We start from the raw sequence: 24,479 nt of genomic DNA on the forward strand, positions 1-24,479 counted from the left end.
GGCAGACCTCCAGCCAGGAGAAGCTGTTGAGAAGTTTCCACCCAAGCGGGGCTCCGCAGATGAATCGTTTTCTTCGTGAAGCCTCGCTTTTTGCAGCGTGGGGGCTCACGGGAGCCGGCCCCTGAGCCCCGAGTCCTGCCTTTGCTAGAACCCAAGGTGGGACGTGGCGGCGGGCAGAGCCCCGCCGCCCGGGGATGCTGGGGGGGGGGACTGCGGGGGGTGGCGGAGCCCCGGGGCGCTCCCCCCTGCCCCGCCGTGGGTGGGGCAGGACAGCCGAGTGCCGTCCCGGCCTGCGGGGCCGGTTTCGCTTTGGGCCGCGGCCGGGCGGCGGGAGGCAGCGCTGCGCGGTCGCCACGGTGAGTGAGCGCTCCACGGGCCGGGGCGGCCCCGAGGGGGTCGCGGTGCCGGCGGTGCGGGGGCCGGGCCGGGGCGGGCTCTGGGCCCTGCGCGCCGCGGTCCGGCCGCGGGTGGGCGCGGAGCGGCGGGGGCGGGGGCCTGCGCGGCGGCGAGCCCGAGCTGCGCCGTGCTGCGCTGCTGCGGCCCCGGCTGCGGCCCCGGCCCCGGCCCCGCCGCTCCCCGGGGCCCGGCACGGCGCGCTCCGCCGGGTAAGGCTCCGCGCGGGGCCGGGCCGCGGCCTGCCCGCCGCTCCCCCGCCCCGCTCCGCTCCGCCCGGGCCCGCAGGCCGCTCCCCCGCCGCCGCCGCTCCTCCCGCCGGGCCGCGCCGCGCCGGCCCCGCCGGGCGATGAGGAGCTGCTTCTGCCTGCGACGGGGGAGCCGCGACCCGCCGCCCGCCGCACGGGCAACAGTTAAGTGTCCCCGGACCCGCCGCGGCCCCTCGGCGCGGCCCGGCCCGCCGCGGCCGCCGCGCTCCCGGGCGGGGGGGGGCGGGCCGGGCCCGGGCCCGGGCCCGGCGGGCGCTCGGGGCTCCCGCGGGGCGGCCCTGCGGCGGCAGCTGGTCCGGAGAGCGGAGGGGCGCCCGGCCCGGCCGCCCCTCCCGGCCCCTCCGCGGCCGGGGGCGCTGACGCGGCCGGGGCGCCGCGGCTGCCGGCGACGCGGGCAGGCCGGGACCCCCCCCCGGCCGCTCGGGGCGGGCCGGGGCAGAGCCCCCCCGGAGTGCTGCGGTGGAGGGACCGGCCGCAGCACCCCGGGCTGGGGCGGGAGCCCGCCGGTGCCGTGCGTCGCGGGGAGACCGCGCCTTCGCAGCGCTGCCAGCCCGGCGTGCGAGTGGCCGAGCTCCGGCCTGCACCTGGGCTGCCTCTTGTCCTCCAGGTGAGGTCGAAGGGCTCTGCTGGGGTTGGCGGTCAGCTGCTGGAGCAGCCAGTGGTCGGCGGTGGGGCAGAGCCTGGTGACCTTGACCCGCTCAAGAGCGTGCTGCAGGTTTTATTGGCGACTGGTTGGAGAAAATAACAAAAAACCCCGTGTTTCGCGTGGCTTTTTGCTGCAAGTGTTGTACAGCGTGGGTTTGCTTAACCGCCCGTTCTTCTCACCTGTTCTCAGGTTTCTGCGTACCTGGAGGTGATAATGTGGGCTCTCTCTCTACAGCGCTGACTGGAGCAGTGATACTGAGCTGCCTGTGTTTTACGTACTCGCCTCTTGCATTGCCGAGGCTTGTGAGCTTTCACTGTGGTTTCTGGAGAGGTTCTTGAGGATGCACCAAGCTTCAGTATTTTCTGCGCTTTCTCTGAGCTGAGGCATTCGCAGCTTGGTTGTGGTAACGCAAGCAGAGTCCTTCAGCTGAAACAAGATGGGCTGGGTTTCAGCAGGTGTTCATCTGATCGGGCTAAAACTGAGGTTTCTCCATCTTGTGTTTTGTTTCAACTGAGGGAGAACATGCTAACGTATACCTTCGTGGTGTCTGTGCCTCGTGTGGCAGGTTGGCAGTGTCGTCCCTGTAATTTTTAGCTCAGATAGCCTTACCCGATAGATTTTTCTCAGTGTACTGGGATGAAGACTTAGTTTGAGCTTCTGGAGGTGTGAAACAAAACACACAACATTTCAGTCTTGTAACGTGTGCTGCTCTGACAAAGTGAATCCCGGGCTCAAGGGTTCCTGTAGCCCCCAGGGACTTGTTCATACGTGTGCCAAGATAGAAATAACTGAGCTGAATGTCATTTAAATTTTGCTGCCCTGGTGCAAGGTCATCTGTGTATGGAAACCTATTTTGGTTTGAAATAGGACACTCTTCACAAATGCGTGTCCATAGTTAGAAGTGCTGTGAAGCAATACAAGGTCTCAATTCTGCTCATTCTGTGACTTAAGTTCCCATTTCCATCCAGTTCAGTCACAAACTGTAGAGGTTTTGCAGCTGACACGGGGCAGCTGTCTCAAGGATGGGAGCCTGGGTGCAGGGGTGATTCCAGACATACTTTCGTTTGGGGCGAAATGTGAAACTGAAATTCTGCCTGCTTGTGATGGAGGCCTCCAGGGCCCTGACCCTGTGTCCTGCCACGGTCTCCTGTTTTTCTGATTGAAACTATGTCCTATTCCGTGAACAGAAATAGAAAATTGGCTGGGGCTGTGTCCTGTTCCTGGATGTGGTGGGAGGACCAGGCATGCGGAGGAGTGACTTCTAAGCAACCCGTGTTGTGCCAGCATTACCTACCGCCTTTTCAAAATGATGGAGTGATAACCCGAGCATGCAAGTGAGGGTTTTAGCAGTGTGTCTGCCTTGGTTTGATGGGATTATTTCCTGCAGGGTGCAGGAACTCAGTGAGGTAGTTGATAATTTTTCTCCAGTTTTGCCTTAGCTCATACTTCTCTGCCTGTGGGAAGAGCAAGTCAGTGTCAAAAGTGCAGGGCTTGTAGTTGAAGGAAGAAACAATAAGACCATTCTCTCTCCAAGTCCCTTGCTATTTAACTTTAGAACTTGACCTGCTTTGCTGGCAGTGTGATACTTCTGCAGCAAATACGTCATCAGGCCTGATCTGATCATGTACCCACCAGCTCTTGAACTTGCCTAACTTGTTGAAAAGGAACACTGAGAGGGAAAAATGCTGTACAAACTCACAATAATTCATATTTCTGAAAACGTATTCCTTTTCTATATATGTGTCCCAGCCAAAGTCCAGCGGTGTGTGTGGTCAGTCACCTCAGTGGAATACTTGAAACGGACAGTGAAGCCAGCAGAAAAATATGCCTAGGATAAACTAATAAAAGCGGAGATGAGCTAGCAAGAAAATGAGTGAGAGTGAGTGAAAAGGATGTAAACAGTCTTGGGGGTGCTGGGAGAAGGGGAGGTGTGTGTGACTGCGGACATGGGCTGCAAGACAGTTCCCTCTGATGAGGGTGATGAGCTGCCCTCAGCTTTGCCGTCTCGGCAGGGTGCGGGGCTCGGGGTGCTGAGGCAGCTACGTTGAGCTGTGCTGCCAAGTCAGCAGAGGGCTTGGCACTGCCAGGGCAACACGGACCCTGTGTTACACATCTAGGGAGCAGACCTGGTGTGTGTGTTGGAAGTAGGTACTTCGCAGCAGGAGGACCCAGAGCGGAGCACCGATGAGCGTTGCCTGGTGACGGATCAAACCGAGACCCTGGCTGGGCTGTACGTGTGTGGCTTTCTGACTAAATGTTACTGCCTGCTGCCCGTGCTTTCTCTACTCTTCTCTACCTGGTGGCTTGCCCTGAGGGCTGGCAGCCTCTGGAGTCAGGGTTGGCAGGACAGGGCAGAACACTGCTTGCTCTGGCTTGTGTGAAAGGCCCTCAGCTCCTTGGCCTCAAACTCCCTGATGCAAAGACTTCTGGAAGCCTGGTCGGCGGCAATGCCTGGAGCCTGCCTGCTGCAGGGCACCCCAGCACTGCTCTCCCCTACCCCCTCGGTGCACTGCAGCCCGCAGAGCCATCTGTGCTGGGTTGAAGCAGGGAGCCTTGCTGCCCTGCTGAGGGAGCAGGATAAGGTCTGTGCCACGCGCCTGCAGAGGTGCCTGTTGGGGCCAGTCTGCATCTGGCCGTACTGGGCCAGGCCTGGGTTGGTGCCACACAGAGCAAGTGGTCCCCCAAACCCTGGGCAGGAGGAGGCAAAGAAGATAAAGCAGGGCGTTGGCTGAGGGCAGAAGGCGAGAAGGCTGTGGCAGAGGCTGGCAGAGTCCTTGAAGGCCTCTCCTGCAGCCGGACGTCAAGATCCCGGGGACACCTGTGCCTCCTGCCTTCCAGCATGGCCGGTTTGAGGGGGCGGGAAGCATTCAGGATAAAGCCAGCAGCATGGTGGCTGCGTGCCGAGAGCCCGTTCTCCGCATCTTGTACTGCAGCCATCCCGCCCCGCTCAGCCGTGCGCTGCTCAGGACTGGTGCCAGCAGGATGCACAGGGACTTTCTCTGGTGGAGGCACATCCTTTCCCTGCTGGTTTTGTCCGAGTGGCCCCATGGTGTTTTGAAGCTTCTTCCTGCCCCAGGGCTCCCATCCGGCTTCCCTTCGCTGCCTGGGCGTGCTGGGGGCTGGATGTGGCCCTGCAGTTGAGAATGACCTCCAGGGAGCATGCTTCCAACTAATGGGAAAAATGTTCTTCGAATTGTTTTGGGCTGTTCCCAGAATAACCCTGCAGCGGGTGGAGCGGCGCAGGCCCTTCGGCAGCGCCCGGCAGACACAGCTTAGTGCAGGATGGTGAAAGGCCGTCTGGTCAGCTGGTTTGAGTTCTAGGCCACCGTGATGTTAGGCGGGTGTATAGGTCAAACTCTCGTTGTTTAAAGAGAACTTCATTAAAATAACAAGCTGTCTAATAGGAGTATTTATAGAATCCTGCTCCTTAATTTAATCTGTTCTTTTACTGTTTGTTTTTTATTTTTAAGTTCAAAGGCACGATAGAAAAGAAACCAAACTTTGCAGATGCCCTGGGGGAGAAGTGCAATGTAACTAATTGTCTGTATGATTGCCCAGCCAGAGACTCCCCTCTGACCTGCGCAGAGTTCACAAAAACATTTATCCGAGTGTGCAAACCGCTTGCTGTTGCTCCATATCTGTTCCAGACGCATCCTCGATGCCACCCGCACGGCGGGAAGCTGGCCTGGCGTGGCAGAGCCTCGCCGTGCTGCAGTGGCTGGGTGCAGGCCCAGCCGCCTTCGAGCGCTGCCGCCCCAGCCCTCCCACTGTGGAACAGGATGCGCCGCGCTGCCCGGAGACCTGGAGGTTCGTTTTCTGGGCAGATGCTCTGCCTGCCCGTCCCCGCCGGGCACGGGCTGCGGTGCGAGTGCCGGGCAGAGGAAGGTGCCAGGCTCACCGCGCGCTGAGCAGCGGTGGCAGGCGTGGGGAGCCCAGCTCAGCCCTTGCCGTAATGGCGTGCTGCTCCAGGCCCTGCGCCGGTGCCGCCTCACGTCTTACCCCGTGGCTTCTGCCTCCCGCCCTCTTGAAGCGGAAAGCCCTCTCCTCCGTGCTTAGCTGCTGCTGCCGCCATAGAGGGGCTTTGTGTGAGCCAGCACAAAGTGAGGATTGATGCCGTTTCCCCTCCCCCTGCCGCGCCGAGCGGGACCGCAAACGGCTCCGACAAAGGTGCCCTTCTTCCTCCCGCCGAGGACGGGGTGCCGTCAGGCTGAGGGGGTGTGCCCAGCGGCACTGTGCTGCGGGTAGAGGCACCCCCCCCATCCCGCGGTGGTGCCGGGGACCACCAGGGCCCCCTCCTCGGCCTATCCCAGGCTGACCCCGCTGCTGCCCGGGTTCCTGCCGGGGCAGCTGGGCCTCCCTGCAGCAGGCCCCAGCGCGGTGAGCCGGGGCCTGGGCAGCATTTGGCAGCAGGTCCCCGGCCCGCGTTAGCCCTGTCCCTGCCATTGCTGCCGCAGAAGAGGGAGTGCCAGGGGCTCCCTGCCTGCCTGGGCTCTCCCAGGGCCTGGGAGGGGGCACAGCCCCTCTGCTTCCCCCCCCACCATGAGGTGAGGTGTCGGTGGCATCCCAGCTGCCCCTGCTCCCACTGCCTCTGCGGAGCAAGCCTGCGCTTCGTCAGGACGGGTTTGTTGGAGGCCAGAGGCGCCACGGGAGCGGATCTGCTTCCCCGCAGTGCAGCTGCAGCCGTGCTGGAACCTGCTGTGCGATGTTCTTAGTGTGCTGGGGAATATCGTCACTTACCTGGATTTCAGTTCAAAATGGCCTAAGAGAAGCTCGTATCAGCGTTCTTTATCTCCCAGCTCCTCCCAATGTGTAGTAACAAGTCATCACAGTATTGAGAGTTGGAAAAGTTGGCAAAGTTTCAGAAAACATGCATCTGTATGAAAAACAGATTGTAAGTTCTTTGTTAAATTCACATTATGTTTGCTCGGTACTGCACGTTTTAGGCAATGGGTTCTGGATTATCTGCGAGGCATCTGGATGAGCCGGTGGAGCAGCGCAGGCAGTGGTGTGGGGTTTGTCTGGGCTGTGCCGGGTGCCACCAGCGATACTGCGGCAGGGTCCTCCTCAGGGCAGGCGAGGAGTGGGCAGGGAGCCCGTCAGGAGGGGAGGGTGAGCCCTGCGGCTCAGGCTGTCCTTCTAGTCGTGCTTTGGAAGCTTAAACCGTGTAGGGAGCAAAGTGTGTCTGCTTTGCTCTCTGCGTGCTGGATGCTTGTCTAGGTGCCAAAGCAGAGCTCTGTCCTGGGTTTGGTTCATCAGCAGTAGTGTTCTCACCATTACTGGTCACTAGCTTCTCTTGTTTTGGACTCCTCGGGTAGTCTGGCTGTTCATGTGACATTATTATTATTTACATAGGGCCCAGACTTGCTCTTTTTTATTGCCTGCAGCACGATGTTTGTTCAGACTGGGCATTGTGAAGTGTAAACCCAGGTCCCACTGGCACCAGCACTCACCTCTGCCTTTTCTAGAAGCAGTAAGTAACCAGCCGTCTACATGGCCTAGAAATGCTGGGATTTAATTGCTCTGAGGAGGGAATTGTATTAGGTAGCTCTGGTTCACAGCTTGTCTGGCTGCTCAGCAGTGACGCTTGTTTACACAAAGCACTGCCCTTTTATCTCGGGGTGCGTGGGGGGCGGTTTCCTGGGGCATTCCTGCCTGAAAGCTGGAGAAGACTTGCCCTAACTGGCTGCCTCTGCAGGAGACCACATGCTGAGGCAGTGGCACCTTTCCCCATCCTCCTCCTCCTCAGTGAGTTGTTTCAGCAGCTCTCGTCCTCTCCTCTTGCTTCCTGCAACAGCATCTTTCCAAAATTGGTTGGTCTTACCTGCTTCTATCCCCCTTTGCGTATCTCCCTCCCCTGAAGTACTCGATGATATCTCCCTTCTCCTGGAAGATGCTCAGGCCTCTTCAAGGCCTCTGTCTGCTTTGCATCAGACCATCCTGTGCTGCTTCATCTGTGTTCCCCTCGTGTTGAGGCTCTCTGCAGCAAGCGCGGTTTTGCATACGGCGCCAGATACATCTGTGCTGCTATATGAAAATGGTGTGGTTCAGGAGGGTGCAACGGGACTGACGACTCGTGGGCAAACCCCCAGCTTGTCTAACACCCGTAGTGGATGGGGAACCTCCCAGTGAAGCCATTAAGAGCAGATTTCTTGCTGCTTAAAATGGCAGAGCTGCTTCAACCAGCCTAACTCAGGGATGAAATTTGCTCTCTGTTTTGGAGGGAAGGCAATGAGCTTGGGTTTTCCCATCATTGCTAGATGGAGACCAGCCCATGCTCAGTATACTGGAAGCAACAAAATTAATCTCAGAAGGGGCTGCTGGCCCGAATTCCAAACCTATTGGGCATTGCACAAATGTACCCTCTTATCAAAAGCAAATGAAAGTGCAGAAGGTGTGTCTGGCCTAATCCTGTGTTTAACTTGGCAGTCTGTGGTGTGTCAGCACAGGCACTGTAGCATGCATGCAGGCTCTCGGTGCTCTATGTCTTCTGCTGGGGTGTGCTGCTGAGCAGCCCTTTAATTCTGCTCCTTTCTTTCAGGATCAGTCCATAATGCCTGAAGTGCGAGACCTCTCAGATGCCTTGCCTGACTTGCTGATGGATCCCATCACGGGTGTTGGTGTGGTTGCATCCCGGAACCGAGCACCGACAGGTTATGATGTAGTAAGTAGAGCTATTTCAGCTGCTGCTGCTAATGGTTTGGTTCTGCACTAATGAGGCTTTACTTTGCTGGGAACAGCATCTCTTCAGAGAGGGCTTGCCTTCAGATGTGTGCTTTAAGAAGTAATTTGATATCCAGCTGCCCACCTCTCAGCCCACAGCACTTAGTGCTTTCCGTCAGTGGAGTTTTGTGGGTGCAGTCGTGCTACTTTATCTGTGCCACTCCAGAGGAGCATAATTACCTGGAGGAGGGGTTTTCAGAAACAGCTGGCCACTGTGGCATGCAAATTTAATAATCCTAGTAACATCCATCCTGAAGGAGTCCTAAGTATTGCACAAATTATATCTCTGAATAAATGGATCCCGCATCAGCTGTTTAATCCCACATATCAGCACTGCACAATGATGATGATAAGCTCCAGAATGGGAAGCAAAGAGTTTCGCACCCAGCTGAAATTGCAAAGATGATTTTGATGCACAGAATGCAAACCTCTAAACTAAGCTTTGGCAGGAGGCTTGGCAGCAGGAAAAGGCAGCTGGATACAGCAGAGATGAATATGTGAATGGATAAAGGGAGGTCACTGTTTAACAGCTGCTTGTTCCTTGAATTAGTTGCTGCGTAACCAACAGTGTGACTTTTCTCCCCATAGGTTAGTGTCCCAAACAGTGAAATATCATAAAATACTGACCTTGCAGAGCTCTGTATGGAAAGATTTGGCCCGTAGTCCCATCTGCTCACCTTTCTATGTATCCTGCTCCAACTGTGCTGTGTCACACCTTGGCTTTCCAGAGTCACACAGCTTGTGTGGCTGGGAGTGGAAACCAGTTGACTTGAGGCTTTGCTCACACCTTTTCAGCTCTGGATCATTGCATACCCTGTTCAGTGTAAGAAGGAAGAAAATGGATCAGGCTGAAGTAAGGACACGAGGGAGGGGATTCTGAAAAGGCTCCTTAAAGACCTGGAAGATTTTTGCATTTACTGCATTTTTCTGAGTGCTCATTACCTGTGTGAGCCAGGCTGTGTAATTAGCTGCTTGCCCTGATAAAGGAGCATGGGACAATGTGAGAGTTGTGATAACAGAATTGCATTCTGCCTAAATGACTGGGCAGAGAGAGCGCTCACCCCAGATAGCCTGTCTGTGGTTTAATAGGGAGCTTCAGCGCTAACGTAGTTTAAACTAAACAAGATAAAAGAGTCTTCCTGTGGCTTAATCCAATTACAGTGGTGTTGTAATAATGCTTGTGAATGTGGGTCGCTCTCTCCTAGGGGGCACAGAGAGGAGTCTGCCCTTCCTCTGGTTCTTCCGCCTTCCTCTCTGTTTACCAGGAACCCTTCTCTGACCCTGGGGCCAGCAGTCCCCGCTGCAGGCTGTGGGGAAGTGCCTGCTGCCTGCAGTTGTCTTGCCCTAAGCATGGCTTCCACACCCTTACTCCCTCAGCCTCGTGTATGGCAGATCAGCAGCACGTCTCTGTGCCTGGATGCTGTGAGCTGCAGTTGATGTCCTTTTCACCATACAGCAACTGCTGTGATGGAGCTGCTCTGGGTGCCACCCTGATGTGACAGGATGTCCTGGTGCCCAAAACCACGGGATGGTGGCACGTAGGGCTGTGCTTTTCTTGTCTGGATGTCTGGGAATGTGGCTCCTCTGCGCGAGTCAGGACTCTGGAGCAGCGTGGGGTATGCGGGGTTGCCACTTCCCCCTGACCTCTCTGGAACCCACCCTGTCCTATCTGAAGGCACGAAGCCGAGTATGCAGAAGTGCACTTCTCAGTACAGCAGAGAAAGTCATGTTCTGAGACGTGGGCAACGTGAGGACTTGGGCAGTCTCAGGCTCTGTCTCTCTCCAGATATGCAATTTCCCTAATGAGACACTGAGAGTTGATTGTTGCTTCAGGGTGTAAAGCCTTGATGAAGGCAGCTGTGGCAGCTCCATTCTAGGAGTGTACTCCCTAAAACCCTAATAGTTAGAGGTTCAAACTGCACCCTGAAAAGGAGAACCACTCATCTTTTGGGAAGCGTTAACACCAGTTTATCTTGGGATGTTGTTGTAGTCCCTTTAGGGATCTGATTGCTTTGCCTTTTGCTACAGCATCCTGCAGCGTTCAGTTCCACATGTGGATTCAGAGTTGTGTGGGAAAGTATTTCCTCTTATTAGCGATGAATTTGACATCGTGTAGTTTTACTGATGGTTTTGAGTTTTGTGACGGTGAAGTACCCAGTTCTCTCTTTCTGAGACAGCTATGTTATTTATAGGCTTTACCCAGTTTCCCTTTCCTTTGTGTCCTTTCTCCAGCCATTGCCATATTCTTTTCCTTCCTTCTCCCTTTGTTCCTCTTTAAAACAAACAAGCAAAGGCATGGGTGCTTTCAGCCCAGGTGTAAGTTAAATGTCCAGGGGATGTCCTGGTCCATTTCCCAGGTTTGCATGGAGCCCCGGGGTTCGGCATACTGCCTGGCTGGAGGTGGCGGTGCGGCAGGGCCCAGGGTACCAGACCCGGGGGAATCTTGGCGAATGGGTCAGAGATCTTTTTCCCTTAGTAGTTTTTTAATTACTCAGAAATCTCCATTGCCTTTGTGTCTGCTTAGAAAACAGCTACTGACGCTTGTAATGACTGACCAGGTCTTTGAACAGGTGAAGCACCAAAGACTTGATTTTGCCAAAACGTGCACAGTGTGTCTGAACTTAGATTCCTGAAAATCTGCCCAAACTGGCAAGACTGAGCATATGGGTGGGGAGGAAAGGGAGGAGAGGTGGGAGGCAGGGAGCCTGGGGTAGGAGAGAGGTGTGGTTCCTGTGCAGCCGCGTTCCTTGCTGCAGGCTGAACGCCAGCTCCATGGTGGGGTTTCCTCTGGGGTGAGAGCCTGAGCATGCTGCTCACCCAGGACTGTGCTGGAGCTGGACAGCTCACCACCGGTGGGGCAGACCCATCCTATGGGGCAGGCAGTTTAGTGGGCCTGTTTGCCAACGGTCTGTCCTGTGGTAGCAGTAACCCCATACCGACCGTCGGGCAGCAGGTAGATCACCCCACACTTGGAGGGATGGGCTGGGGGACACCTTTCTTACTGGGTGCCACTCCATCAAGTGCATCTGTTTGTAGCACATGCCTGAGGAGTGTCTTTCCCCAGCTCCATGAGGAGAAGGACCATTCCTTGTGCCCGAGGCGCTGGGTGCCCTGTGTCGGGTGCTGTTTCCTTTGTCCCGCATGTTCCTCGCCTCTTAGCCAAGCGGAGGACTTGGTGAGCTGGGGCTGCGCAGTGCCCATCCTGCCGGACAGGTCTGCCTTGGCCTCTCCAGGTCAGCTCCCTTCCCGTGTTGCCCCACCGAGGGCGTGCTGCCATCGTGAAGCAGCGCTGCTCGGGCACAGCTCTGCTTCAAGAGGTAGTGGGGATCCTCCTTGCCTGCAGGAGCCCAGCAGATGATGTAAGAAGTTTCCTGTTTATATTGCTCTGTTTTCTTTCCCCATGAGTTTTCTGACAAGTTAATGCATGCTTACGTTCTCCAGGCTTGGAAAAAGTCTTCAGCAGGGTGATGCGGAGGCAGAGCACTTAATTGCTGGGGATGTCGCCTGCAACTGTTGCATTTCGGCAGAAGCAGAAATGGTTTTGCCGGTGTTCCCATGGGGCCCTGCGGCTGGCGAGCTCTTACCCCCAGCTGCTTTTTGCTCCGCTGCTCACGTCTTCCTGCGAGGCTCTCCAAATGGCACAGCGTGGCTGCAGCGGGCAGCTGGGCAGTGACCAGCAGCTCAGCTGGGTGGCGAAGGAGGGGCCTGAGTCGTTGCTCAGCAGGGTCCCTGTCCCCAAGGGGCAGTGCCGTGGGCCAGGCCTGGCACTGCTGACTCCCGAGAGGAGTCAGGCGCTGCCATCGGCTGCTGGCAGTGCCTGGCTCCTGCGCTGCCCTGGCCAGGCCTCGGGCAGGGGCAGGAGTGGGAAGGGGAGTGCGGGGTCAGCCTGGACTGCTGTCCCTCCCTGGAGATGGGTCGGGTGCCTCGCTGTGTGGCTCCCCATGGACCCAGCTTGGGTCTTTCTACTAGATACTTGATGGGTTAGAATGGCAGGGTTGTTCCTAAAAGGGTGTGTGGTGTGGGTTGGAGTTTTGGGGGTTTTTTTCATCATTAAGTCAGAGTATAGCAGTGCCAGCCTGTGCGGGGGCCCCATCAGGCATCTTGGCGAGCTGTAATCCAGCTGTGCCCTGGGCAGTGAGTTGTAGAGGAGATGATATCAACTGAAGTGATGTACTACCACCTCAAAAATTATTTGGTATTGTTGTAAGTAATGTAAAGTTCCTAAAGCTTACAGAAGTTAGATTAAAAGTGCATTTGACAGCAACTTGTATAGCGCAAATTTTACAGTTGCAGACTGTGTCTATTGCCGCCTGTTGAGTTTTGAGCATCTTTAATTTGGGAACAAAGAAAACAATACTGGCTAACACAAGAAAAACTGAAATGTAGAACTCGAACCATATTAATAAACAAAGTGATTAAATCTGGTCGTAGTCCCTCAAACTGTTTCTAACAAGGGCTGGAGTTCAAGCTAAGTATCCCTATATGCCAACAGTTTTTCCAAGCAGTCTGTATTCTGAATATCTTTTTGCCAGGACTGACTTACCCATAGGGGAGGGAGATGCACATGGATTTTCTATATTCCTAAACTAGCACTTTAGGAAAGAGCTGAATTCAGGGAATAATAAAGAAACAAAAAATCCCACCAAAATCCTGTTTTAAAATTTTCCTATTTAAAAATGATGCATGTTTCTTTGCAGAATCCTGACTGCAAAAGCTGTCTGTGTCATACAAGGGCTTGAGCTGAGCAGGGGCTTGTGAACAGCAGTTGCTGAAATGCGAAGAGCAGCCAATGCACTTTGTTAACACCCTTTGGTGATCAGACAATAAGCACGCTTTTCTCTCCTGCACATTGGATAATTGGAGGGTCTTGTCAGCACACATCTCTTGCTTCCTGCACCCTGCACAGAGTTTCTGCTCGACAAAACATGGGTGCAAATAGTAACAACAAATGTCAGCTCTTTGTTATCAGGCTGCTCTGGGGCCAAGGTCTTACTCAATTCAGTAAGATGAGATTTGAAGAGCTGCAGTGGAGCAGTTTGCCCCCATCTGAGAGGCATTAGGCAGAAGTTCAGCTGTGCTTCTGCGTAGCTTCAGGCCATGCTAGAGTCTCCTGTTGGGAGCCATCAGTCGGCCGTTAGTCTGGTGGGGTGATCTTATTTCTGCTACCCTTATCCTTGTGTTTGCTGCCTTGTCTCCTTTCTTACTTGACAACAAACCTTTTGGGGCAGGGGCTCTTACCAGCTTGCACTGTGCAAGGCAAGTGCGGAGCTGCTAATAGAGGAGAGCCGTTTCCCTGGGTGTGGTGCTGCCTCGTGCCCATGCCTTGAATCAGCTTGAAGGCGAGATATTCTCCTGCCTTTCTCTTCCTGCACGTGCCGCTGTCTCTTTGGTGGAGGGCCCGCGGTCTGTTTCCTTTGCCCTCTGTGCAGTGTCTGCCGCTGATTCGACTGGACACAGGGTTGCATTGGAGAGGGATGTTTGCAGGGTGTGTTGTCGCCCATGGCACTGCTGTTAAAGTTTGTGAGTGACCAGGGCTTTCCCCAGCTGCTGGAAGCAGCTTTTTGGCCTGGGAGCCAGAATTCCTTGATGGCTTTTCTGTGAAAATATAACTGAGATTGGGCAGTTTCTGTGCTTTGTCTACACAGACCCCCTCCTCACAGCTTGCCCCAGTGTGCCCTTGCGTGTAGGGTGGTAATGAGAGCCTCAATATGCTGACTTTTCCAAACTATTGTTTGGAGACTGTAACCAAAGTTGCTGTTTCCTCATTAGAATAGCCTTTGTCAGAGCATCTTTAATCAAAGGACTCCCAAGAGACAGCGTTTTTAGAACTTCTTTTTATACCTCCTCTTGGAATTTCTTTGCACTGCACCTTGTGAAGAAACTAATGAGATGCTGCGAGAGTTTGGGTACCGTTAATTAGAAGAGGTCTGAGGAAGAAGTACGGCACATATATTAACTTTATCTTGGCTCACATGTCTCCTCTCTCCCTCTGTCTTTTCTTTCCAGGCTGCACAAACAGCAGATGGCTTGGATGCTGACCTCTGGAAAGATGGCTTATTTAAATCCAAGGTCACACGATACCTGTGCTTCACGAGATCATTTTCAAAAGAAAATGTAAGTCTGTTTGAGTGTCTGCATGATTTGCATCTGTGCCTGGTATGCTCTTACCCATAGGGTGATTCATTTTATGGAGCCAATTATAATTCAAGCAGGCATTTCTCTGAGTTTGGGTGAGTCAGGAGGCAAACTGCAATGGCCAGATATTTGCATTTTGTCTACGTTCTTCATGGAAAGAAATCGCTGGCAAAATCTGCAATAAAAGCAACAGAAAGGGGAATGCTTGCATTTCAGCAACCCACTTACACTACCATTTCCTGTTGTAGCAATGGGCTCTGCATGCTCATGATCCTAATGCATTTCTAACTCTAATTACCTAGAGAAGCAAATGCTGCAGGCAGTGTTGATGAAGGAAATGTTAGCTTCTGAATCCAGGGGCATCATAGATATTTTTTGCAGGATTAGCTTTTCTTTTTTTGTTGTTTTTGGTGCTGATTCTTCAAAATTTGCCCATGTTGTGCATATGCTACCATATTCTTGTAGTCTTCTAGTATGGCTATTAAGTGTAAGTTAGTTTCTGATTAGTGGCAGTTGTCTGCCCACTTCTTCTGTGAAGGAAAGGAGACCATGTAGAGTGAGAACCTGAAGCCTTCTACTGTGTTTTTCGTTGAGGCTAGTGTGAAAACTTCCTCTTTTCTGAAGGAACTATTTAATTCTACAATGAATGCACTCCATCTAGTGGGTAATCCTGCTTTTGGTCGTGTTTTGGATATTCACAGTGACTCAATTGTCAGGGTAAGGAGATAACCATTTTGTACTCGTGGTTTCACCAACGATGGGAACAGAAAAACAACTGTGACTTCAGAGGCTGATCATGGGTCCTGACAGGAAAGCCGGGGGCTGCCAATTTCCAGCATTTGACCTTTATTCCATCCGCTTCCCTGCCTGCCTCTAGATTAAAATAAAGCTCCAGAGCTATGGGAAATAACGCTTCCTGGGGTGGATGGACAATAATTGTGCTTTTCATCCTGGAGTACCTGCAGTAGCAGGAATAATAGCCCCAGAATAGGCAGGGCAGGTATTAAACAGAAGGATTTGTGATGATTTGAGTATTAAGTTTATCTGTGGGTACCTTAAATGCAAGGTTGTCAGAAATAATTACAGGATAGTAGCAACTGCTGGCTACCAGAGACAGTGTAAGTACCCTCAGTCGGTGCCTGTTGGGCTTTTGGCATGAATCCTTTGCTCAGCACGGTTTGGGAATACATTCCTCATATTGATGAGGAGTGAATTAAAGGGAGTGTGGGGGGAGGACTGCTGGTCCCAGCTGCACAGCAGCCTGGTGTGCGAGGTGTGGCACGAGTCACTGTGTCCTGCATATGGGTTGTCTCAAGCCTTGCATCAGTGGCACGTTAGACCCACGGGCACTCCTGGCAGAGCTCCTGGGCAGCAGCCTGCAGGCAGTGCTGACCATGTTCAGGCGCTGGCATGGAGCCGGTGGTCCTGTGGTTCATCACGGCCATACCCAATGCACATCGGGAGCACCCCCTCTTCTCAGAGGGTGGATTTCCCAAGGCCTGTGAGCCTCCTCCATCTGGCCGAGCAGGCTCCCTCCCAAACATGCGCCTCTGCCCATGCTAGACAGAACATGCGCTTGTGCTGCTTGAGGCCACGGGCTTTGCATGTGCAAGGGGGCCTTTTTGTGAGGCAGAGACCAGGCTGGTAGATGCTGGCACCAGTTTGCCAGTCCATGGGACGCACACAGATCTGATCAGCACTCCTAGCCCTCTGGCTGCAGGAAGGCTGGAAGCGGGCTGGTGGGCTGAGAGGAGGAGGGGACCGGACCGGTGGGGTAACAGCTTTTTCCTCTTGTGTGGGGAGCAGCACCCTTGTCCCCGGTTAGCCCAGCAAGAGCTTTCCCTCCCCTCTCGGTCCTCTCTGGCCACACAGGGGTACGATGTGCTGCCCAACTGGTGACCTCGAGGGTTAAAAGGCCTCGGTGGTAGCAGTGACCTAGAGCTCTCATCTGGGAGGGAGAGGCTTCTCTCTCCTGGAGGTTGATGTGTTGCTGTGCTTTGGGCTGGAAGTTTTACCGCTCGGGGGTTTTTTTTGTTTTTAACAAAACACTGGGAACTATTTGTCCTGAAGAACATGTTGTAGTTAGCAGAGGTAATGCACCTCAGCTACCTGGTCTGTAATGGAGACAGTCTGTAGTGTCTCTGCATCAGAATCATCGTTCTCATCAGCTTACAATATTTGACAGATTATGAGGACATTGCTGGTATTTGAGTGTCATGGTGAGGAGGCCCCAAATGGTGCACCTCGTGAACGGGGAGGCTTTGTGCCCTTTTCTCCTGTGTATATGGCAGAGCATCAATGCTGACTCCCAGTGTTTCAGCAGCTAACGAACTTATCAGAGACATCTCTCCTACCTGTCTGCTGCTGATGGAGGAATGATCGTTGGTTCAGCTGAAAGTTGCATGCTGATGTAACATAGCCAGACAGTTTGGATAAATAAAACATGAAAGATGAATCAGCAGTGACCACTTCATCTACTGTTTGCTGTGCCAGGTCCACGTTTACTGATATATTCAGGCTTTGCAGCATCCAGCATTGCTTGCGCAGAGATGCCCTGGCCAAAGGGGTGACAGAGGCATGTGGGGACTGCCTGGCCTCGGCCACTTTGCATGAGCAAAGGGTGTGTGCCACGCTTGTGTATGGTGGGATAGGGCTGCAGGTGGGGTGGCCCTCCTGGTGAGGGGTTGACCATGAAATGCAGAACCTCCAAAAAATAAACTTCAGACCTGATCTCCCCTTATTTCAGAGGTTGCAAATTTAAATACGTTTTTAAATAGTTCAGTGTAATAATCAGAGAGTGGAGATTTGACTGAAGTACTCTGCCAGAAAAAAACTAAAGGAGGTACTTAGCAACCCGTAACAGAAAAAGGCACTGACATGGTTTGATGGCTTAGGATGAAATTTTAATTGTTCTGTATTGCATTTCTGTTTATAAAGGCTGTGCAGTAACTAAAGTGTGTTTTTCTTCCATACGTGAATCCAGATTATTGGCAGCAATGCTGGCTTTAATGAGAACTGCAAAGAAAATCTGGTCTCTAAACAATTGTGGAGGCTGTCATTCTGAATTGTGTTTTGAGCTCTTCAAGCCTTGATTAATAGGACAAGGCATCAGTTCAGAATTCATATGGACTCCAAATGAAGTTCTTCGTTCCAAATGGCCTGCTCTTCTGGAGTGTGCCTGTGTTTGGAGCTAGAACCATGTCTATTCAGTACTAATTAGCTAATGCATGTTATAACTTTGGCTCTGTCTGCGTGAACCATCTTCCCGTAATGCTTTCTGCTGTTACTGTCACAGAAATGTCTTGTTGCTATTGTAGATGTAGAGTTTGTGATAACTAAGGTGACCTGCTTAGTGGATGAGTTGGTGGAGGTAATACTTTGAACTGCCGTGTTTCCAAAGGGAAGAATTTAGTTGTGCTTCCAAGGATCCAGAAGTATGGCAGTGGATGAGGTTTAAGAATCTGTAAATGCTGAAAGTTGTCCAGTATCTCCTAGTCAATCATCATGTAGTTCCTGCAGCGGGGACAGTTGCAAGCGTTGGCTTGGTACCTCCTTACCATTTTTAAAGTTGGTGGTCAGATACAATGACAAGGTGCCTTGGGGTTCAGCAGGTGAGAAAAGCTGGGTTTGAATTTGGTGACATTGTCATAGTCAACTGTTTCTTTTCTCTCTCCAAAGAGTCATTTAGGCAACGTTTTGGTTGATATGAAGCTCATTGATATCAAGGACACTTTACCTGTGGGTTTCATCCCCATCCAGGAGACTATCGATACACGTAAGTTGGCATCTGTTCTTCAGTTCTGTGCCTTGGGAGCAGCCACTGCAGTCAGGTGGTGGAGAGCTGTGTTCCAGGCAGAGGGACGCTCTCAGCACTGCTGCTCTCTGGGGTTACACGTGCATGTTTGGGGGCAATTCTGGACTGCAATGAAACAGTCTTTGGTTTTCCAGTACTCTTCAGGCTTTTTAATACTGCTGCCTGACTGTCACCAGCTTGCCTGCTAGAGCAGCACAGCTCTGGGGCAGGAAGGAATAGTTTATTCTTTCATTTCGCAAGGGTGGGCTAGGCCTAGTGGGAGCAGATCTGCTGTGCTGAGGGATGTTCACAAATGGATGCCAAAAGGAGGGGCGTGTGCTTGTGGTGCTGGGTTTGTGTATGCTGGCTTTACACCTCCCACCATGAACAAACGAAGGCCCATGTCCTGACAGGTAGTGCTGAGGATGGTAGGGTGTGTTTACACTTGCTGAGAGAAGGCACAAGCGGAATGTCCAGGGAAAATACCATCCTCATTTCTGCAAGGCAGAAATAGCTTTGCTGCAACATTTAAGCCAGCAGTTCCCAAAGAGTGTATTCGGATCCCCCGAGACTCATGGCAGCAGCAGCTGGAGCCATGGCTGGTCACAGCACTCTGCTCTGCAGCAGGTATCAAGTGCTTTGGGCTTGCAGTGCGGAGGAGGCTGGGGACGAGCCCCATGGGACCTGAGTGTGGAAGGGCTGCAGTACACCATGTGCTGGTGCTGAGCGTACAGCTACTGCTCAAGAGCAGGGCTGGTACCAGCGCTTGTCCGTAATGAAATCCAGCCTAGTTATGAGTAGAAGCGAGTTATATGAGCCTGCTTTGCAGGGAATAATTCATGCCGGTCTGCAGCAGATGAGGATGGTTTTTCAGTCACTACCAACCTGGTTCTAATTTGAACCCATGACCTAGAAGTGAAAGGCTCTGCAGCCCATTTCCATTCCCCTGCATCATCCCCTTTCCCTGGAGAATTCCTGGGCACATGTGGCACGGGGGAGAGTCATTGGCTTATCCTGCTCGCCCTTGGGAGTGCTGGACGCTTACTGTGTGCTACTGTAATTTTTGTCAAAGTTCTGGTGGAAAGGTGGAGGGGGACTTGTTAATTAATTTAAAAATGCATTGGATTGTGACCCATACAATCTTTAAAGCAGAAGCACTGTCTGTATTAATGAAGTCGTGCATATCCCTGCTTCCATTAGCATGAACGAACACATTTCAATTGACTGTTTATAATATGTTTACTTAAAATTAACTCTGGTTAAGCATGTGTAATTAAGGAATCCAGCTCCTAAACCAAGTTTGCTACAGACTGCAGACTCTAACCAAGTGTGAAAGAAACCAAAGACAAAAGCAAATAGCTTTGTACTTACTGTGAAAGTCAAACAAGAGGCACTGATTTTGTTTAGAGTTAATTTTGTGGTTATATGTGTTTCTGTGCTCGTCTCTAAGTGACAGTTGACTTGTAGTAAATAAATATAGTACTCCTTACTAGGTTCTGAGAAAATTTTCAGATGTGGAAGCCTTAAATCCTGGCCTCTTAAAATCAGTTTTAGGCACTTCAAGTAAAAGCCCTAGTTTTCCAAAGCAGGAGAAGACTAGTCGTCAGGGATACAGGTATTTAACATCTCTAAAAAGCAGCACTGTAACTGCAAAGCTGCATGCACAGATGCTGTATTGTGACACACCTCACACTGTACATTTATTAGTGCTGGTGCGACAGCAAGTTTCAGAGGCCGGGATGGATTGCTTTCTCCAAGGTGCGGATTACGAAACAGGAGGAGCCTATAGAGACTAGGCTGCTTGCCATCTGTTGAAGTAAGAGCATATTTTTAAGCTGGAGGATATTTATTCATATTAAACTGAAGGGTTTTTATTTTGCAGGCACTTGCTTGTAGTTGCTGGTTGTTTCCAGATTTTCATTCAGTGTCTGCACTTCAGATTTTCAGTTTATCCACAGACTTCTGTCATGTCTTTCAAGTGCCTGCATTCACAAATAGAAACCTCACCTTGCTCACATTGAGACTCTTGCAGACTCTTCAGGGTGAAATAGAGCAATGGTTTCCAAGCACCGCAAATCTGTATCTGTGTGCCAGTGCCACCCGTTGTCATGCGCCTGACCCATAGCTGGATGTGGATTGTATCTGCATGCAGACAGACAGTGTGCATATACATGAATTCATTATACAGATAAGCCTTAACTCTGATGGGCTTGAGTTTTTCTTGATGGATAACATGGAAACAAGTGAAATTGCTTTGTGGTGCATAGCAGGAAGGGGCCATGCAGTACATTCTTCCACCCTCTGAACACAGGTCAGTGCAGCACAGTTGCCCTGTAGGAGGTCCTAGCAATTCCTGCTTTGTAAATCTGGTTTATCCCTACAAAGATACCAGGGCAAACACGGTGGGAATATCATTTCAGTGCTTGCTGACTGAGTCAGGAGAGGTCATTAACACTTAGGATGCATGAGATTTGGGCAGACAGCTTTTACCGTTAGCCACTCTGGCAGTCTGTTTCTCTGCCTGCTCCTTCTCTTGGTTTGGTTGGCTGTTTGGAAGCACTTGGCAGAATAAACTGACTGGTTGTGTCAGAGCTTCCAGGTATGTTCCTAGAGGCAATGCTTGTGGGAAGAATGTTTAGATATTACTGTCTAGGCTGGTAAGGCAAACATTACCTTGGAAAGAGAAAGCGAATGTGAGAAGTATGTGGAAGTGGAAAAATCACCTGCCATTTCTGTTCTGTGGTGCAGTATTCTGTGGCATACATGATGTCTTATCTTCTCTGCAGAGGGTAGTAGGGAGTACTGGTTTATCGCAGTGCCTAATAACAAATCTCACACAGTGTACAGAGAGCTCCTGATAGAAAATTTCTCCAGTCACTGAATGGCACTGCACTGTCTGGTTTGCTGACATATATCTGTTCTTTGGCTCCAGTTCCTGCCATAATTATCTGCCTAATATCTGGAGAGACAATAAATAACATTTATGCCCTAATCTTGCATAAAAACCACCCTGTGTCCTGGGTTGTTTTTGCAGAAGAAATAGCTTTCAGAAAGAAGAGGCTATGCATTAAATTCATCCCTCGAGATTCTACAGAGGCAGCAATCTGTGACATCCGAATCTTGGGTAGATCTAAACAAGCCCCTCCTCAGTACACATTCATAGGGTAAGTACCCCTCACTCCGGAAGCTGTTGTCATAAATTCAGTTGTACCAAGGCTAAGCACCCTGTTTTCCTCTAATTACTAAGTAGCAGTTTGCAAGAGCTGAAGCCTGTCATCAGAAGAATCTACATAACTACGGGTGTTACTGAGTTTGATGTAGGAATTAACTAACCCCTACTGGTCCTCACTAACCAAGGTGTTTGTGAAACACGTCAGTGCTTGCTACTTGGGCACGTGTGCAGCATTTGCTTGTAGCATTAATGTCTTCTGTGTTGATGACACAGGGAGTTGAACAACATGGGCATTTGGTACCGGATGGGCAGAGTTCCACGCAACCATGAATCTTCACAGCCTGCGACTCCCCCTTCCCAAGTACCATCTTCAACACCAGCTCCTAACCTGCCAAGGTAAGTTTTCTGCTTTCCAGCCCCTTCTGCTTGATGCTGCATGGTGTATTTGCATTGTTACTAACCTTGCCTGGGGGAATCAAGACCAGGGTGCCACATCAGTACAAATGGTTGTGGCATGATCTGATAATGAGGGAATGTGTCCTTCTTTCAAGTATTTGCCTACTGGAAGTTCCTTTGGCTGTTGTTGTATAAAGACATATAGGTGTCAGAAGAAAGAAGCAGCCCGCAGAGGAAGGGAAACAGCAAACTACACCTTTTCTTCGCTTTAAACTGTGCAGAGTGTTGTAGTTTTCAACAAGTATGCATGGGTCACCCCTGGAGGGTGGGCCAGAACTGTAGCCAAGCCAATTTCCCTCCTTGACCAAAGGGAGGGAGAAGCGTTCATACAGATTTTAATGCATAGGGAGACAAGTTTTGCTCATTCTCCAGAATCAGTCCCCTCATGGTTTGAAGTACTGGCCCTGTTTTTGCCTTTCTTGGACCTGACTACTGTGCTCCAGTCTTGCAGGTGACATCGAGCATGCAGAGCAGGCTACTCATCCTGCAGTGACTGACAGGAGCAGCACTTCTGGGCAGATGCTGGCATAGTGTCTGTCCAGGTTGTTTTCCCTGTGTTATAGACAAAATTTGTGGGTGTGTATAAATGTATGCACTTGTGTGTATACTTGCATATAACAGTAGTACTGTATTGACAGCTTACTTGCTGGATTTCTCTAGACAAAACAAAGTGTTGTTAAGCAACAAACCAACCCAGACAGAGGTTAAACTGAGTGCTTTATACTCCTGGCATTTGCTATGAAAGCACAGCATCCAGTGCGAGATGGGCTCCTACTGATGAGGCTCATCAACTGAACTCCAGGCAGGGCTATTGTCAGGGGACAGCACATTCTCTATGGGTCCCTTTGGGCTTTTGCTTAATTAAGGAAACGCGTATTTTTGCACTAGGCATTTGGTATACTGCAGATACATTTACAGTATTGCAATAACTGTTGAGAGCTAGAATTTCAAAGGAGGCAGTGGAGGGGAATTCCAGGGGGATCAGTTTGTACACAAAGGTCATTGTATTGTATGGGTGGAAAATACTCATGTCCTTCAAAGTCTTGATGTACAGGTCATTTCAGAGAATGATGCTTTTAACCTGCTGTAAACTGTTCCCGAAAAAGCTATCGGGTATCTTTAAGGCAGGTGTGTACATCTGAGCCTTCACCCATGACCCAGACTTAAATCTACTGTCTTGCAGTAGCTTTTTGAGCTCTCCAAAGCATTTGGGTGTTTCTTTCACTGAGAGTTTTGCTCAGTTGCCTGCTGTGCCATGGCACGCTGCTTGCTGTCCTGTACTGTCAGGTGTGCTGCAGGCAGAGACGCCGTCTTGCTTCTCAGACAGAAATGGAAGCAAAAGAGATGAAAAGCCAGCAGTCTTCTGGAGATTTCGGCCTGTCCCACTGGGAGCTGATATGTTGTTTTGAAGCTCCACTGGACATAAGCTACATGCTAGCACAAGCCATGCGAGATCAGAGAAAAAGATGTCTTGATTTTAGAGCACAGATCTTCATTTTCTGTCTGCAAGAAATTCCTGCCTGGGCAGATTTCCACAATAAAGAGAAAAAATTATCATAGCAAGAGAATGTCAATGGCGGTCCTTAATCACTAAGTGTGGAAGGGTCACTTTATGGCTGAGCAGGGAAGGCTGCAGAGCAGTGTCAGAGCCATTGGGAACAGGGCCAAAATTAGAGCTCAGAGCATCAGCGACAGTCTGAAAAGAAGTGTTTACAAGGCTTATATATTTTATAACCTCTTGTTGTACAGTTTATGGTTTACAATGGCTGCAAGGAAATTGGATCAGTTTTGTTTTACTTGCCAAATAAAGCAAATGTCAAAATAGTCAATATAAAATGTATTCTAATTTGGCTGAGTTAAAACAGCCAGTATGCAGTGGAATAATTGAATGTTACATTAATGCCTCCTAGTAAAAACCACCTGTCTGTAGCCAGCTCCACTCTCATGCCCTGTGCGTGATTTACAGGTAACTTTTACGCCACCAGCCTGATCATTCAAAGCATCTTTCATGTCTGTTTTTTTACTCTGATTATTTATTATCCAATATATTTTTTAAGAAATAGAAATGTATATAAAGGTGCATCCTGCAAATATTTCATTATTATGGGGAACACATACTACTTGAAAGCCTTTTCTAATACTTTATCAGCAATGTGGTAAGTTACTCAACACTTAATGTTTGTGGAAGATTGTCGTCACAAGTAACCTCTTATTTTTACGTCACCATAGAGAGATGAGATTACACTGGTAACCAGTTTGCCATTTTATTCCATGTGGATATATCCTGACAGGAACAGGAGTGAGTTATTCTGCTGCTGTGGTGAGTGCTAAGAGAAAATTGGTGAGCAGTGCCAGAGAGCACTGTGGAGATTCTGCCGTTAGGCTGGTCAGATATTTAAGCTATTCTCTTCAGTTGCTGGCTAGCATTATAAAATAATTTTAAATCAAGAGGGTATGCTTGGCTGCTTCAGAACAATTGCTAAAACTGGATATAAACTAAACAAGGAAAACATACGAATGAGCTTCTGCACAGCAAAACCTTCTTAAATGAAAGGACTTTACACTGTGGGAGATGTTTATTTCTGCACCAGCCATGTTTCCTCTTCTGATCCATGATGTAAGTTCCTGATGACAGTGGATGGCGGCACATCAGAGTTTTGTCATGTGTCAGAGGTTTGACCTCCACAGCTTGCTGCACGTCAGCAATGCTGCTTCCGTTGCTTGTGTTGTGGGGTTATGGCTCGCAGTCAGAACTGCACAAGGGGAGGCTTTGTTTGATATTCGTGCTGGACTGCATATGTTATTTTTCAGCCATTTCTTCTCCTTGGTGTTTCCTACTGCAGGCATCTGGCTTAATGGTCTCTAACGGCAGCCCTCGCACATCCCAGTGAGGAT

The 24,479-nt window shown here is 51.0% G+C and overlaps 1 protein-coding gene across 11 annotated transcripts in view; it reads left to right on the top strand.

The window, feature by feature from the left end:
- Positions 1-246: 246 nt before the first annotated feature.
- Positions 247-24,479, top strand: part of MVB12B (multivesicular body subunit 12B) — a 69,638-nt gene continuing 45,405 nt past the window's right edge. For 2 of the 11 annotated variants that reach the window (XM_029999738.2, XM_029999740.2), the window contains exons 1-6: positions 650-805; positions 7,847-7,969; positions 14,035-14,142; positions 17,842-17,938; positions 20,991-21,120; positions 21,402-21,524. In XM_029999738.2, the coding sequence (XP_029855598.1) occupies positions 743-805; positions 7,847-7,969; positions 14,035-14,142; positions 17,842-17,938; positions 20,991-21,120; positions 21,402-21,524 (644 nt within the window). In that variant the 5' untranslated portion in view covers positions 650-742. The other 9 variants (XM_029999734.2, XM_029999735.1, XM_029999733.1 and 6 more) reach the window with 9 other exon arrangements.

The sequence above is a fragment of the Aquila chrysaetos genome, chromosome 24 (genome assembly GCF_900496995.4).
Source record: "Aquila chrysaetos chrysaetos chromosome 24, bAquChr1.4, whole genome shotgun sequence".
NCBI lineage: Eukaryota > Metazoa > Chordata > Aves > Accipitriformes > Accipitridae > Aquila > Aquila chrysaetos.